The sequence below is a fragment of the Glossina fuscipes genome, unplaced genomic scaffold (assembly GCF_014805625.2).
Source record: "Glossina fuscipes isolate IAEA_lab_2018 unplaced genomic scaffold, Yale_Gfus_2 90, whole genome shotgun sequence".
NCBI lineage: Eukaryota > Metazoa > Arthropoda > Insecta > Diptera > Glossinidae > Glossina > Glossina fuscipes.
The window spans coordinates 2,904,198-2,920,751 of record NW_023998444.1 but is presented as its reverse complement, the minus strand read 5'-3'; the positions used below and the strand labels follow the sequence as shown (position 1 = coordinate 2,920,751).

Here is a 16,554-nt window from a genome sequence, read left to right as displayed (position 1 = left end):
AAAACTTTGTGGTTGGATTGCAACTGAAAACAACATAACATTTATTCTTATGTTCATTACAAACAAGTAGAAGGGAATTATGTTCAATTGTGACCGAATCTATTATGCTCACCACTTCCATTCTAAAAGAAATTAAAACATGTGAAAAATTATGTTCGCTCGTGACCGATTCTTTTATACTCGGCACTCTTTGCCCAAAAAAGACAAGAAAAGTTAAAGAACTCAATTTTCACGCTCTACAACAAGAACGCGTCTGAGTTTTTCCATTTTCAAAATAAAAGTTCTTGTCGCATAGTCGTGTGGGCGTTGTAGGCGTGTTTTTGGAAAAGTTGGAGTCATTTCCAAATTTTTCATTTCCAGTAACGGGAGCATATTTTCCACAAATACTACACAATTGCGCAGGAAGGCAGATGGACGGACGAACAGACAGACGGACATGTTTAAGTGTATTTCAAATTTAAAACTGGCAACGAATTTGTGTACTTAATGGGGTGTTGGAAGATTGATTCTGCGCCTTATAAAGGTATGGACAAAAAAAATTAAATTTTGATACACTATAACATTGGCTAGGCACGGTCAATTTTTTCCAGTTTTATACAGATATTTCAGCATCACTTATACAATGTGCGCTCAAATTTTTGTACATTTATCTGCTATAGTTTATGATTAATGAGCAAAGCACCAATTTTTCATTCCTTTTGAACAACAAAGGTGTTCTCAGTTTACATAGTTCTGTGGGTGTGTCCTTCGAAAGATTTAGGCCATTTTCAATGCCAGTCTGCCTGCAAACGCTCCTAATATTTCTGCCAAATTTGAAGTCGATATCTTTATGTTTACGGCCAGAAGAAGCTTTACAACAGATGTTATGCAGACGGACAGACGGACGGACTGACAAGTAGGCAGGACTTTGTAAATGTGTTAACAAAATGGACATACCCCCCATTTTTCTTTAAACAAAAAAAAAATTTTTCACATTCTATAACATTGAACGGGCGGGGTCGATGTTTTCTATTTTATATAAGCAAAAAACCCGGAAAGTAAAACTGTGTATGTCGCACTACTGCCGCGTCCTTTGATCGATTTGGATCAATTTTAAGAAGTGTTACCCATTTTCTGTCTTGGTTTTTGCGAAACCCGAGTATGTTTACTACAGATATAGGATAGTTCGGCAAAACCGATGGATGGGCAAACGGATGGAAGGTGCACTCCGAATTTGATGCTCAAGAATGCATATTCTTTACGAGGTTTTTTGAAGCTTGCTTCTGGAAATGAAAAAACTTTTAACGAAATCAATATCACACCGATTCTTCGAGGAACTTTCTAACGCTGCCATACTGAAGAAGTATAAAGAATTTCTTTGACTATTACAAGTGAACTCTAGTATCCTTCATGGAGCATTGCAAAGTTTTATAGTTTTGTTTGCTCTGAATAGTTTATTATAACCTGCATGTTATAAGGAAAACATTTTTTTTTTCTTTTGAAAATAGAATTTACATGGTACTGCTGCAGGCGCGTTTTTCCACTAATTTCGCTCATTTTCAAAAATTTCAAAAAATTTCAAGTCGATTTTTTAATATTTACCACAAGCATTACACAGTCAAGCAGACGAAAACCCGAACAAACGGATCTACAAAAAATGTATATGTGCAAAGTTGACTTCTGGAAGTTGCAAAAGTTTCGACAAAATTAATAAACCCATAATTATTGATGCATATTAAGTTTACTCTTTATTTTACTTCAAAACAGTAAGTTACACATTTATTGAATATTATGAGAAATTTTCAATGCGAGAGTTATCGTATTTAACGAACGAGTGGAACGAGTATGTATGTGTGTAGATTAAATATCAGTGTCTGGTACAAGGCATGGTTATGACTTCGAAATTGAAAATTAACAACAAGATGCGACTTTTCGTTGTTCCAGCAAATGAGTGTTCAAGAATATGATACTAAAGTAAATTTAAGGAGAGAGAGAGACTTCAAAGAAGTCTTTCATTCTTACGATTGCAGTTATTACAACATCTACCTCCTAGCGATACCACAAGTTTTAGGTTATAATAGTTTTGTTTTGCTTGTGGTTTTGTTCTTTTACTGCTTGACAAACTTAACCTTACCGCTTGACAAATTCAACTAATTGGTTCGAGAGTTTTGTGTCAATGAAATATTTGCAATACAATCATTTAAAATTTTGATTTTTCCACTTTTTCTCTTTATACTCTACACCACTACAGTGTAAGGTACAGCGTACATTAAGTGAGTGCGAACGTGTGCAACATCCAGATGAGCTTAAGATAGACCCATCTTTTATTATACAGAACGATCCAGAATCGTAATCTGAATTGGTCTAAGTCTGTCAGTCCGTTTGTCCGCCTGCTCGTCTGTCCATCTTTCCATTTGATATCTATCCATGTAAATTGGTGTTCAAGCAAAAGGTCGCAATTTCTAAAAGATTTTAATGAAATTTGGAGCATTGACGTCTTTTGACCTAAGGACGAGTACCGTTGAAAATGTTTCGGATTGGTCCACTTTTTCGCCTACTCTCCATATAACTTCCTGCTCTGAAAGATTGTTATATGGGAAAAAAATTACTATTTTGAAAATTTGTCGGTAGTATTCGGGATTTTAAATTGCTATGAAAACTTTGGACCGGCTGGGGCAATTTTTGAATGAAAACTGAAGTTCGTTCAGTAATTTAAGATAAAAAAATTACTGTACCAAATTTGTACCTTCTCGACTTATCCCCTTATAAGGATTTTCATAAAAGTTGATCCCTTGCAAAGCAGAAAAGTCGAATCTTTAGTATGTGGTGATGGATGGTGATATTATAACGTGAACTCTACAAAATTTGAACTATCTATGTCTATTTCTGGATCCTGGTCTATGCAAGGATTAGACTTGTACTACATTAGATTGCGTTTTGGGCCCGCTCCCCCATAAATACGCATAATATGCTTATATATAAGAGCAAGATAAAATTTTTGTGTTCTTTGGCAAAAAAAAAACTTGTGCTAGCCAGTGTGGTGTCGGGTATTTAATGGTCGATCTTGACCGACTATAATGTTCTTGTGGTTTTTTTTTACGTTTACTGATAACTTTCCATTGAATATCAATTAAAATAGTGCTCACGGTCATTAGTTTCGTCGGTCAACAATAAAAGGTAGTGATGATGCTTTCGGTCCTTTATTACACTAATAATAAAATCATTTAATTATCTTTTAATATTAAATTTCAAAAAAAAATTCCTAAAATCTAATTCAACTATAAGCAATATGATGGAACTTTAAAGCAATGAAAATACGATAATTATTCATAGTATAATAGCTTTTCACCGGTAAATGGAAACATAAATCTGGCTAATTGGAACGAATATATAATTGAAAATAATTAATATTTTCATGATGTGAAAACATAATAACCAGAATGGCCTTTGCCTAATACAAAAATCTAGTTGGTATTTGAAAAAGGCATGAAGGATATATAGAAGAGTTTATCATGCATTTCGTCATTAGTGGTTGAAAAACTATTACAATAATTCTAGCATACACTTAATAAAAATTGCGTAAATTATTTGAAACTATAATGGAAAGCGGCCCACTATTAAATACTCCCGCACGTTTAATACAGTTATTCATATGCTAATCAAATAGTTTTATATGCAATGCATTATTCTGAATGTTAGTTCAAAGAGCAAAAAAAAAATTTTTTTTTTTTGTTATGTTTTTTGCTTTGCTTTTTTTTCTTTTTCTAATTTATCTTTTATACCAGAAAAAAACATAGTCAATATATACTCAATAGAAAATAATTACATGTGCAAAAATTAAGCTTAAGTTTAATTTCGATTGTGTTGTCCTTATGAATAAGGAAATGTCGTAATCTCGGCGGCATAGACCGCATCAAACACCTTAAAGCGGTGATATCAATCATCTCCTCCTCCGACAATAATTCTTAATACTTTCTTAATACTGCTCACACTTTAAGAACATCTTGATGGAAAGTATTCGCCAGAAGTCCTCAATCGGGTTCAGTTCAGAACTCATGGGTGACGGTATATTGTGCGATTGCAATAACTCTCTACATGTCTGTACGACATAAATGGGACCGATGCCTTGTTGGAACGTTCAATTATCATCATATAACTTTCCAACATAGTCTATTAAATTGTTCTCCACTGGCGTTTACAGATATCTGTTAAGAAATATGATAGATGTCTTTGGTGGTTAAATTCGAATTATTTTTCACACCCTTCTCTTGAAGCCAGCTTCGGACAGAGAGTTCTGCAAAGAGCAAAATTGTGAATACAAGTAAGCGTCTCATGTATTTTGAACCTTATAAGAGATATTGAAAATTCAACGTCATCGTCTGATTGTAGATTACCGGCTAAGATTCGAATGAATGTAGTCTTTCCTGTTCCTGAGAAGTTTTCTTTTAACAACTTCATCGCTCTCCGCTAAGGGGACCTTATGATATCAATCATTGCACTTATGACCCGCAAAGGCGAATAGAGCATGTAATTTAAACAGCTTTGCGGTAAGCTATTGCGCCCATGATATTTTGATGCACTTAGCGGCACATTGAAGTCAATCTGGTCTGAGAAGATCTTCTACTTTCTTAGCTTCTCTATAAGCTTCTGTGATAACTTCTAACATAAAACGAATTTTTTCCGAATTTCCATTTCTGAAATATAATTATATTCGATTGCCTTAAAGAGTAGCACAATGTTTTCTCCTAATTATCTAGGTAATTGTTTACCTAATTACCATTGCACGAATGGCGTGACAGAGCTTGTGCCACACGATTTTTGCTTTCCTTTATGTTTATGACAATAGCATACTTGATATAGCTACTAGCAGCCTTTCTCGTTTCTCTTACATATTGTATGAAAGTACTGTAAACGTGATAGGTTACGTAAGCATAAGTAACTTGCGTAACTTGATGTATGAAATTAGTCGATAATTCTAAGCGAAGTTTTATGGTCTCAAATTATGACGAAACGAATAGATGTGTACGGTTAAACATGTCGAAAGAAACATGAGAGACCATTCAGTCAAAAAAGTACAAGGAAAAATTTAAAACCTATCTTTGGGAAAGAAGTCATAGTACCAGAAGTAATAATAGCTGTTAACTGACAGAAACTAGGTCGATACCAATTTCGAGAATCGCCCGTAGATTTACTTACAAAATTTTGTTATTCTTCTTCATTATGATCACTGCAAGAATGGTTTGGATGTCTCTGCGGCTGTTTAATATGTAATCATGTCTGTTTGTCCGTACATTCCGTCCATTCAACTCATTGTTATAACCTCACACTTTTATTCAGTTACAAATAAATTCTATCCTTACTTTTTTTTTCCTTACTACTCTCGTCAGATTAAATTCAAGACGCAGTTAAATCGTATTAAAGATTCATCACCAAAGAATTGTAATCAGAAGACAAGCAGAATATGAGAAACTTATTTATTTATTTATTTGTTTGTTAAACCCTACACTTTACTTATGCTGCAAGGATATGTTTGTGTGGATGAATGCAACACCGAACAGGAATTGCGATAGACCCAGCTTTTCCTGTTCATTTGTCCGTCCGTTCATCTTGCTTTCTCATGATTAACCTAAGCAATTTTTAAGATAGTTTGATGAAAATTGGAACATGAACGCTTTTTAGCCCAAGGACATGCGCTTTCGAAAATTGCTCAGATCGGATCAAATTTTCCATCGCTTCGAACATAAAGTCTTTTTCGGTATACGAATAACTGCGTAAAACGCAGTGCATTGTTTAGCGTATCTAATGGTGGATCGTATTCGACTATACTGATACGAATTCAAATCATCCTGACTACGTGATGCCAACTACCGGTTTATGTTAATTGATTCGCATCAAGAAGAATATAATTTTTTCTTTTTATTTTTCCTACCAGTTTACCTGTATAGTATTAACATTTGTACTTTATCTGCACAATTGCTTTGCTAAAACTTTTCATGTGGGAAAAAGTTAAACACATAACGTACATGCCACGATTAAAACAATTTCATATGAAATGCTTGTTACAGCACAATTTCAAGCGTCAATTATACACATTTGCAGAGTTTACTTGCCTTAATGCATATTCTGACAATCTCTGGGATCTGACAACCCCTGCTGATTTAGCCATAACGAAAGCAAGTTGGCAGTGAAGTGGAGAGAACAATTATTACCATTATTATTGTTATTATTATTTTTGTTTTTTTTTTTTTTTTTTCTTTTGTTTGCTTTTAGTGAAATATGTCATCCATATATTCGTTTATTTTATTTTTATGAAAATATTTTTTCACAAATTCTTCTTTGTACTTTACATTACTCACAGTATAAAGTAGATAAAATCTACCCGGTATCTGGACACGAATTTTTTAAAAGTTGCAAATTCTCGAGATAACATAATAAAATGGGATACATGGACATGGTTTTCCTTAGCAATGAACTCTTTAGGAAATACATTGGCTGTAGTCGTGTTTGGAAAAAATTGTTACACGAAAAAAGGGTTACATTTTTAACATTTCTCGACAAAAGGCGGTAAAAAATAGTACTGTGATGTATGCATACTTTGCGTCGAATACGATCATTTTTGGGCCTACTTTACTTACAAAACAGAGTAAGGGAAACATTACGTAACATTTCTCCTAACAGCTAATTTCACAGTATTGTGGCTTTGCTATCACAATAAGGTTCATCCCGTATTAAGTCGCACTGAGACATCTTAAAGAAAACGCTTCGAATTACTTCTCTTTACTTCTTCTTCTTGACTAAGGCAACTACACTCCCCTAACATTAAAAAATTTTCTAAAATTCTGAAAGAATTCGCCAAGACGGTTACTCTCGAAGGAGCTTTTGAAAAAATTCCATAAATTAACAAACTTTCGTACTTTTGAGGTTAAAGACAGTTAATCAATTATTGATAATGTGGACGAAATAAAAGAAGACGAGAACATTTTATCTTATAATGAAGTTCTCTCTTGTTGGAATCATTTACTAAAGCCTGATTACGAACCATGTTTTACTACGAATGTGAACTGACAGCGATCAGTATCAGACAAAACGAATTTGTCCACAATCGAAGAAACTGATAGAAACAATGCAAGGTACATCAAGTACGTCAATAAACCTGCGTACACGATGGTAAAGGCTAGTCTGACGCTTTGTAAAACACTGCTTTGTTTTTCTTCGATTTAAAAGAGAATTATGCAGCATGGTCTAGTCTCGTGTGGTGAAATGAAATCTACTATTGAAACTAATACACAATTAAAGTACATCCAGAACTAATCAACAGAAAAATTTTCACCTTCGATCTCAGCTCTTATGATTTGACAGCTTAGCAGTTCGGCAAATTTTCATACATTCACTGCACAGTCGAAACTTTGCTTCATTCCAATACTACTCTTTCGCTTTTTGTAGAAATCTCTCTCTCCTCTCCCTATCTCTCTCTCTCTCACGCTATCTCTCACGCTATCTCTCTCGCTATCTCTCTCTCGCTATCTCTCTCTAAGGAGGACTTCATAAACAGACTGTTGAATATGTGTTGATTCAGTTCTTTGGCTAGAAACCCCAGAAGTTTTACAGTGACAGCAAAAATGTTTCTCTGCAGAAAAGGCGAAAGATAAGCACCCAAAATGGCACAACATCACAAGATCCATTAATTATGAATATATTGGGAAGTACACGAATTGCGAATTACAAATGTAACAAACTTTAGAAAGTTGCATATTTAACTTTTGCTTGTTATTATTCCCCGTATTTCATTGCGATTGCTCACCTTGAGCATTTTATACCAGCTAAGAATCGTCTGAACAATTAAAATCAGTAACCAAAAAATATCAAATACTAAATGAAAAATTCCATGAATAAAACTAAGTTTGTAAAAGACACATAGCTATACGCTGACATGAGCGTTAGCGTTGCGAACAATAAGAGGAAAATATGTTAAAATTGTGGTGATAAAACGCCATGAAGCTTTTACGTTATCTAATAAGGGTTTGTATGCGATAATTAGTGCTTCCGAAAATGTACGTTCATGCAGTTGAAATTCTCACTTATTTTTTTTTAAGCTTAACTCTTAGTTGTGATTGACGCTGTGGTGCAGAGCAGTTCGCACAAATGATAAGCAATACTGTTCGCTTTTTCTTGTTACTGTTTAATGCATATGCAATATGTGGTCCATTTTAAAATATTTTTTATAGAAATAAGAAGATATTTTAAAGTTTTATATTAAGTAAATCAGTTGAAAAAGAATACAGTCTAGTTTACAGTTTTTGCCCAGTTTTTTAAAGACTGTCATTATAATCATCAACTTTGATGATTTTGAAGTGCTTGGTAGTATTTCTATTGAATATACTATTGCCTATGTCATTAAGTATACTATTGCGTATACCATTGAGAATACTATTGGTTATACTATTGCATATACTATTGAATATGCTATTGAGTACACTATTGCCTATACCATTGAGTCCGCTACTGCTTATAATATTGCACATATTAATGAGTGTGCTATTGCCTATGCCATTGAGTATACTACTGCGTGTAGCATTGAGTATACTATTGGTTATACTATTGCATATACTATTGAATATGCTATTGAGTTCACTATTGCCTATACCATTGAGTATGCTATTGCTTAAAATTTTGCACATATTAGTGAGTATGCTATTTAGTATACTATTGCGTGTACCATTGAGTGTACTGTTAAGTATACTATTACGTGTACTGTTAAGTAGAGTATTAAGTACACTATTACGTACACTATTAAGCTACTAATCGTAATATTCCGTACACTATTGAGTATGCTATTAAGTATACTATTGAGTATAGTGTTGAGTATGCTATTAAATATACCATTGAATATGCGGTTCATCATACTATTAACTATATCGTTAACTATAAATACTATTGACTATACTGTTACATAGACTATTACGATTAGTATTGAGTATGCCATTGAGTATACCATTAAGTACTCTATTGAGTATACTATTAAGTGTATGCTGTCAAGTATAGTACTAAGTATGTTATTAAGTATACCATTAGGTATGCTATTGGATATTGGGCATACTTTGGGGTATAGGGTCCGTCCCTTTGTAGGATTTAGCAGTGCATATTCTCAACGAGAATAGCTTTTTTAATCGCTTAAGTCTTGTTTTTGTTTTGTGCAATTTGCTTTTTGTTTTTCCATTCTCCATGCAGCCCAATTAACTAAGCTAGAGAACTAAAATCGCGATTACCAAGTCAGTACTCGCGGGTTCAGATTTCAAGTGTTGTAAAGTTTAGTTTACTACCACCTATAGTCATTGTTCAGGCGACAAATGCATAACGTTTATCGATTCGACACACATGCGCTGCTTCTTTCTGATTGTCATCGTGTTACAGCAGTAAAGGGCATCCTTTGAGTAAAAGTATACACAGATATAAGGTAAAACATAAATATAATACGCTGCTTCAATCGCTATCAGTCGACGAAAACTACAAACTATGCCTATGTTTAATTGAAACTTAGCCCAGACAATAGAAGGAGTATACATATAAAAATAAAAAAGGATTCTTTTGCAAGCCCCCCTCCCCAAGATAAGCACAACGTTGTAACTTACGCATTTTAAATCTGGTACAAACACTTTCTAAGGGGCATTAAAAAGTGCGATTGTTCAAATGTACATTCACATCTAACGGAATGTCTTTCTATACTCATGTATTATATCATGTGTTAAATATTATGGGCATTAAAGATTTGTCCAACGAAAACGTAATGGCTTTCTGCTTTTCCTTGAAGAACAAAAATGTTTTGAGCGTAGTTTTAAGAAGTTAAAAATATACATTAAAAAAAGAAAAGGTTTAATTAAAATAAGAACCATTCTTCAAAATTTGTGAAAATTAATATCGACAGTATTAAATAAATTTTAAATGAAACAGGTGTTGCTGTCGTGGGGACTATTTGGTAGCAAACACTTTCAATGGTTTGTTTTCAACTAAAATCACAATTTTTATTTTTTTCGTAACATATTTATTATTGCTTGCTAACGCTCTGCTTAAAATATCCCATGTCCGCACAACCACAACATATCGTAGTCGTAAGATGGCCATTGTTTTCTCTCGAGGACAGTATTATATAGTGGTGTTTAATAATACCAAACTTTTATGCTGCTTATTAAAAATATTGCTTTTTAAAGAGACTTTTTAACAGAGCTATAAAAATGATGATTAAAGTTATAGTTAGAAAAAGACGTGAACTGTTTAAATCGAACATCAATGCATAAGACTTTCCCCCCGCTGGAAAGTACTACAAAGTAACGCGTAGTACACTGCAGTACAATGTTATAGGGTTAAGACTTTCGTGGACTGTTCGAATTTCAGTGTCATCCAAAAACTGACAGTCAATTTATTTTAAAATTGGTTATGATATCCGAAAACTGATTAAGAATATTTTGTAAGGTTTACCTCAATTTAACGAATGCCATGACATCTACAATGATACATGTCCAAATTTTCAAATAATTGAAAAAACGTTTTGCAACTCTGCCATAACTGCTTATAGGCTGATAAAAATACAACTCTGACTACTCTATTTAACGTATTATATAAGCATTTACGTCTACCAATGTTGACTCATCGTCTATGTCAGCAATGAAGGCGTAAGACATGCTTCAATTGTAATGTGTAAAGATTAATTTTGTAAATTTAATTTCTATACAAATAAATCCTCTTGTCACCAGCTTACGGCTTCAAATTTAAACTTCTTTTGGATTCACATCATTTCGTAACACTCTGAAAACGAATGGTACAGTATTTACGTGCACGAATATGTTGATTAGTCTGTACAGACAACCTAAAGTGATAAATTTCCAAACGTGCATTACTTGATCTAGATTTCGGCCTATTGCCAGACGGATTGCTACAGAAGAGTAAGTCAAGAATACTCGTATGGTTTGCACCTTTCAAGTCGCTCGATGCCTATTCAGCCCTCTATGAAAGTTATTGCTTCTGAGAAATCGCAGAGAACAGGCTTTTAACTGTAGAGGTTTCCATCTACAAATTTTCTAATAAATCCGTTCTCGCGCAAGTATAATTAAATAAGTTTTTGTGTTAACAGTAGGTTTAAAATGGCAGGATCGCCGTGTAAACTTTAGTATCTAATTGCCTTTATATTATTTCATGCTAAAAAACCGCAGCTTAAGAAAGAGAATGTATAGATATATACAACAATAGGCCGTTACAGATATATATATATAAATATATATAAACATATAAACATACATAGATTAATATGTATACATACACATACAATCGACCCGATCGTTGGGAATGGTTCCTAGCTATAAAGTTATGCTTAGCATACGACCATTGTCGTAAGCATATGACCATATAGAGATGAGAGAATCTACGGCTGAAGATGAAAGAGTTGATAGTTAAGCAAGCACACATATCAATAATTATATAGACTGATATGAACATTTGATCTTTACTTCTACTAGTTTTGCATTAAAAAAATATTTCCACTTATTTTTTACTTTTCATCGTATGACATTATTTTGCGCTTTTGCTTTTGCTGGCTTTCTTCAGTGCTATCTTTCGCGTACATGGTCACCTCATTTTTCCAGGTTGAATGTTAAAGCGCACTAGACGTTCGTAGATCACATAAGCTTTAGGCTGAAAAATTTTTTTTTTTGTTTTTTTCAAGTGTTATATAAATACATTTTTCAAACTCTTCTATTCAAGAGAATTTATAGCGTAAACAGGTTAATGTATTATGCGCATAACTTAGAGCAAAAAAAAAAAAAAAAAACAATCGCTATTGTAGTCCTCTTATATTGCATTAAATTTGCGTGAAAAATCATGAACGGAATCTATCACTGGTTAGGCTAGAAGCTGTTGATTTTGTTAGCCTTAGAAGTTTTATGATTGGTCCATAAAGAAAAAAAAAAAACAAGTAAGAACGTTATAGCCGGTCAAGGCCCGTTACCCTACATCGCTTCATCTAGTACAGATATTCGCTCGTTTTGATAATAACACATCAAAAATTACTCATTATTTTCATGAGAGCCGCATTTTGGAAGATAATCGAAACACCTTCCTGGAGAGGGAACAAACTCTCGCCGTGAAATATTGAAAATTAGATTTTTTTATGATGCAAAGATTGAGTTTTCGTAGGAATGATTTTATGAAAAGTGCAAAAATTACCCCTGCCGAACCAGATTTTTCATACCTATTTAGAATACTATTGTTCAGCGACTTTTGTAGAAAAACTTTGCAAATTGCAACTATTTTGAATAACTTTCGTCCTGGAGTGAAAACACATTATTGTATCAAAAATTCATCAAAATATCTTAAAAATCTTACGTGGACAAACATCGGACGGACACATGGACAGAGTAGCTTAAGCATAATTCTGAATCGGCCGGTATAATAAAGGGATGAATCTTACATGCGTCATCACAAAGTTAATATAACTACTACGTCAAGTGATGGATGGCAGGACGACATATAAAATTTTCGCCTTCACATGGAAAGATATTTTATCACGAAAATAAGTGTTGTATTATCCGACCTAGAGTTAGGGAACTGCATTTATATTTCAACAAAGGAAAACATATAAAGAGAAACTGAAATCCTTGATAAGAGAAAATAACAGAACATTATTCATCAACAGGTTGTCTGTACGCATAACATACCATAAACGATAACAGCAGCGTAACGGCACAACAAAGTAAACAAGTTATGAATGAATGATATTAAAGAAAGCGAATCAGTTCGTAGCAGGACTTTAAAGTGTTTAGTTGAAAACGAGAGAAAGAAATGATAAGGAATAAATAAATAATAAAGAAAAAATAGAAGATAAAAAACTTAAAGGAGAAACTTCAACGAATATCTATCAGTTAATATCTACAATAGAATTAAAAAACAAAATATATATTTGTATATACATATACACAAAACAGGACATCAACAAACATATACATACATGTATATATAAACATAAAAATAAATTATATGTATACGGTGTTAAATATATTTATATAAAATATATATAAAAAAATCATATTGGAAAAATTGTTAAAATTTTCCAAAAAAAATAAAAATATAAGTTTAAATAATAAAAATTTTTAAATTGAATTTAAAATTGAAATACAATCAAACCGAATTTTAAATAAAAATATTTAACAAAAATAAATTGAAATTCTATAAGCAAAACTCGTTTATTTGTTTCTCTAAAATTTCTTCTATCAGGATAACAAGCATGCAATTAAACTTAATTAAAAGCACGTAAGAACAGAAAATCATAGTCAAGTAAACCAAAAAAAAAAAAAAAGTTGTAAAGTCAACTAAACCAAAATAAGTTTAAAAAAAGGTAGAAAAGAGAAATAAAAATAAATCTTAACAAATAAAAGAAAATTATATTCCACTGCGACCGAATCTTTTACACCCATCATCATTATTTTAAGTAGACTCAGAAAGAGAAAAACCTAAGCTCCCTTTCCATGCACCATCACCCGTAGAATGTTCAGCAAATGTTTATCGCAGCATTTCTCATATTTGAAAACAAGCCTGGTCTCAGGTTATCTTGTAATGTGGGCATATGCTCTGGCCGATTTAATACATTTTCATTGCCAACCTCCATGCGAGAATTTCCAAGGTTGCTGCCCAATTCGCAGTAGAAAGCTTGGCGACCAGAGGAATGTCTACAGCAGACATCACACAGACTGACGGACATGCTTATATCGGCTTAGAATTTAATGCTGATTAAGCACTACTGTCCAGGATCGCTGAAACTTGCTTCTGGAAGTTACAAACATTTTGGGCGAAACTAATACAGCCCTCACCCTTCGCTCAGTCGCGGTGGCTATAAATTTATAGATAAATAGAAAAAATTTTTATAAAGCAACCATGTAATGTAGTGGTAACAAAGCCCCGGGGGATCCGACTCCGTTTGCTGATGTGGTAGACGATAAATGGTATATTTTTATGAATTTAATCAATCGCGAACGCATTGCCTTTGCGCACGCCCACGCGGTTTTAGAATATACAGTACCTAACCTAAGCAAAATAATGAATATTCTAAACCATTTTGTGGTTAACAATCAATAAATATGTCGTTAGCCAATACAAAAAGAATTAATGTATGACGTTAATACATGACGAATGAAAATATTACAGAACAATTATGCGTACGCTTCAATCAATTCGCTTACTTTTCCCATAGTTTTTATAGCTGAAATAGATCTTCATTGTGAACAATATGGCAATAAAGACGCGACATCCTAGTTTGACAATTAGAAGTGCCCACCGAAGAAGCGGGATTGCAGTTCTATGACTTTAAGTGGCCACACAAGAAGCTATAGTGACGGTAATCCTCACAGCACCGTATCTCGGTTTTCTTAAAAAAAAAAAAAGCAAGTTGGAACACTACAGCCGGCCACTACTGACTATTACATATCCTACATTACTTCGCCTGGTGCAGCTATTTACTCGTTTTGGTAATAATTTACCAAAAATGACACGTTACTCTCACGCAAAGCCGTAATCGTCGTGAAAGTCCGCATATTAAAAGGTTCGGCTTTCTCTCCATATAAACGTTTGTGATAGTTCGTGATGGTCCGTATATGTGTTAGGGTACAAAAAAATAATGCACCTATGCGATCCAAATTCCCTACCGTTAATTTTTTTGCCGAAAAGCTACTATCAATTAGTTTTCATCATAATATATTAAAATTAAGCATTCCGTAGGAACATTTGTATTAGAGAAGGAGGTCGGTCCAAAATTTTCATACCAATTTAGAATGCCGAGATACTATTAGTTAGCCACTTTTTCCGATAAATTTTCAAAATTGCTGTTTTTGCTCATATCAAGCATCAGAATAGGGCTTTGTATGGGGAAAGGTCAAAAAAGTGGAACAATCCGTACCATTTTCAGCAGTGTTCGTACGTCTGTACATCTGTGTACCTGATTTCATCTAGATATCAAAAAAAATATCGATCTGCAGATTGAATACAAAAGTACATGAACAGACGGACAGACGGGCAGACAGACTTAGACCGCTTTAGAAAATGATTCCGAAATGATCGGTTGATCTATCTAAAGACTTTATAAATGTTACATACGTCCGCACAAACTTAATATATCCTGTACCACAAGTGGTCTAGGGTATAAAAAGGCACAAAATATGGTCTCAATAATAAAAAAAAAAAATTTAAGTATTTGATACATTTTTCTATAAGGCGATGTAAGGGAAGTGTTCGAAATAATGGATCTTTTAATAGCGTTCGTTCTTGGGCTAAAACATGTCCATGTACCAAATTTCATTAATATATCTCAGAAATTACGATCTACGGAATGAACAAAACTCTGAGACGGACAAACAAGCTTAAATCGATTCAGAATCACCTTCAGGGCATAATAAAGGTTTGCGCGGATGTATGCAACACACACAACGACTTAAGATAGGCGGATGTATGCAACACACACAACGACTTACTACGGCGATTAACTCAAATCCTGAATCTATTTGAGATGTCCCTCTGTCTGTCTTCTGTGTTCAACCTATAGGTTGCAGTTTTTGATACAGTTTGATGAAATTTAATGCACTAACTTGTTTTGGCCAAAGGAGGAGGAAGGTCAATGAAAATGTTTCAAATTGGACCACTATTTCGACAACTTCCTAAATGTCATCTTTTATTGAAAAGTCGTTGCATAGGTATTTGTTGGATATTTAAAGATGGGCCTTAGTATGCTATAGTACTTTCACTTTTTTTTGTTTTATTACTTTTCGAAATTTCTCTTATTATGGGCCATACTTGCCCATTGAAATAAAGCGAATTTTCATCAACAAAATTTTTTTTTTTTTTTTAATCAATCACACAAACATATCTATGGTCTTAATTTATAAAATATTACGCAATTTTAATCCGCATTAATCAAGAAGCAATATTTTCAAATCTTTCTAAACAAAGCGATTAAGCCATCATTTCATAATAAAAAAAAGCTCTAAAAAATTTTACTAAAAAAATTTAGTCAGTTACTCGTCTTTTAAATATTGAAGAAAAACAAGGCAATAAAAAATTAAAACAATACAGAAAGTACAGAAAACAAATTGCAAATGTGTAAATTGCCTGTGTATGTATGTATATATAGATGTGAATAATTTTCGTGCAAAACAAATGGTATTTTAGCTTAAAACGAAAAACTTTTAATGTTCTCCCGAAACAATAGTTTGTAAAACAATTGTTGTTGAGAAACGAAAGTAGTTTAATGTTCCTGTGTTTTCTTCTTCTTCTTCTTCTTCTTTTTTCTCAAATGCGTTTATTTAAAAGAAATTCATCCAAGTAAATCACTAAACCTAAAGCAAAAACAAAGAATGTCGGAGAATGTGGATACAAATCTTTTAATAAATTGTACGATATTATCAGTTAAACGTTTTCACTTATATTCGCTAATTAATGCAAGTCGATTACGAGAAATAAATCATACGGACACCTTTAGCTTGTTGTCGCATATCATTGAAAACAGGGACAATTTAGAGAATTTTAACGATGCCAGGTAAGTGT

The 16,554-nt window shown here is 33.2% G+C and overlaps 2 protein-coding genes across 2 annotated transcripts in view; one reads left to right on the top strand and one right to left on the bottom strand.

The window, feature by feature from the left end:
- Nucleotides 1-8,288: 8,288 nt before the first annotated feature.
- LOC119638584 lies at nt 8,289-8,657 on the bottom strand. Its single transcript, XM_038035452.1, has one exon. The coding sequence runs from the start codon at nt 8,655-8,657 to the stop codon at nt 8,289-8,291; it is 369 nt and encodes a 122-aa protein (XP_037891380.1).
- Nucleotides 8,658-16,161: 7,504 nt separating this feature from the next.
- The window catches only part of LOC119638532 (tachykinin-like peptides receptor 86C), a 57,789-nt gene continuing 57,396 nt past the window's right edge, over nt 16,162-16,554 (top strand). Inside the window, exon 1 of the mRNA XM_038035394.1 lies at nt 16,162-16,546. Coding sequence (XP_037891322.1) covers nt 16,365-16,546 — 182 coding nt within the window. The 5' untranslated portion in view covers nt 16,162-16,364. The remainder of the gene's footprint in view (nt 16,547-16,554) is intronic.

Excerpts from the sequence above, each read along its gene's own strand:
- LOC119638584 (XM_038035452.1), bottom strand. The coding sequence starts at position 8,657 with ATGTGCAAAATTTTAAGCAATAGCATACTCAATGGTATAGGCAATAGT.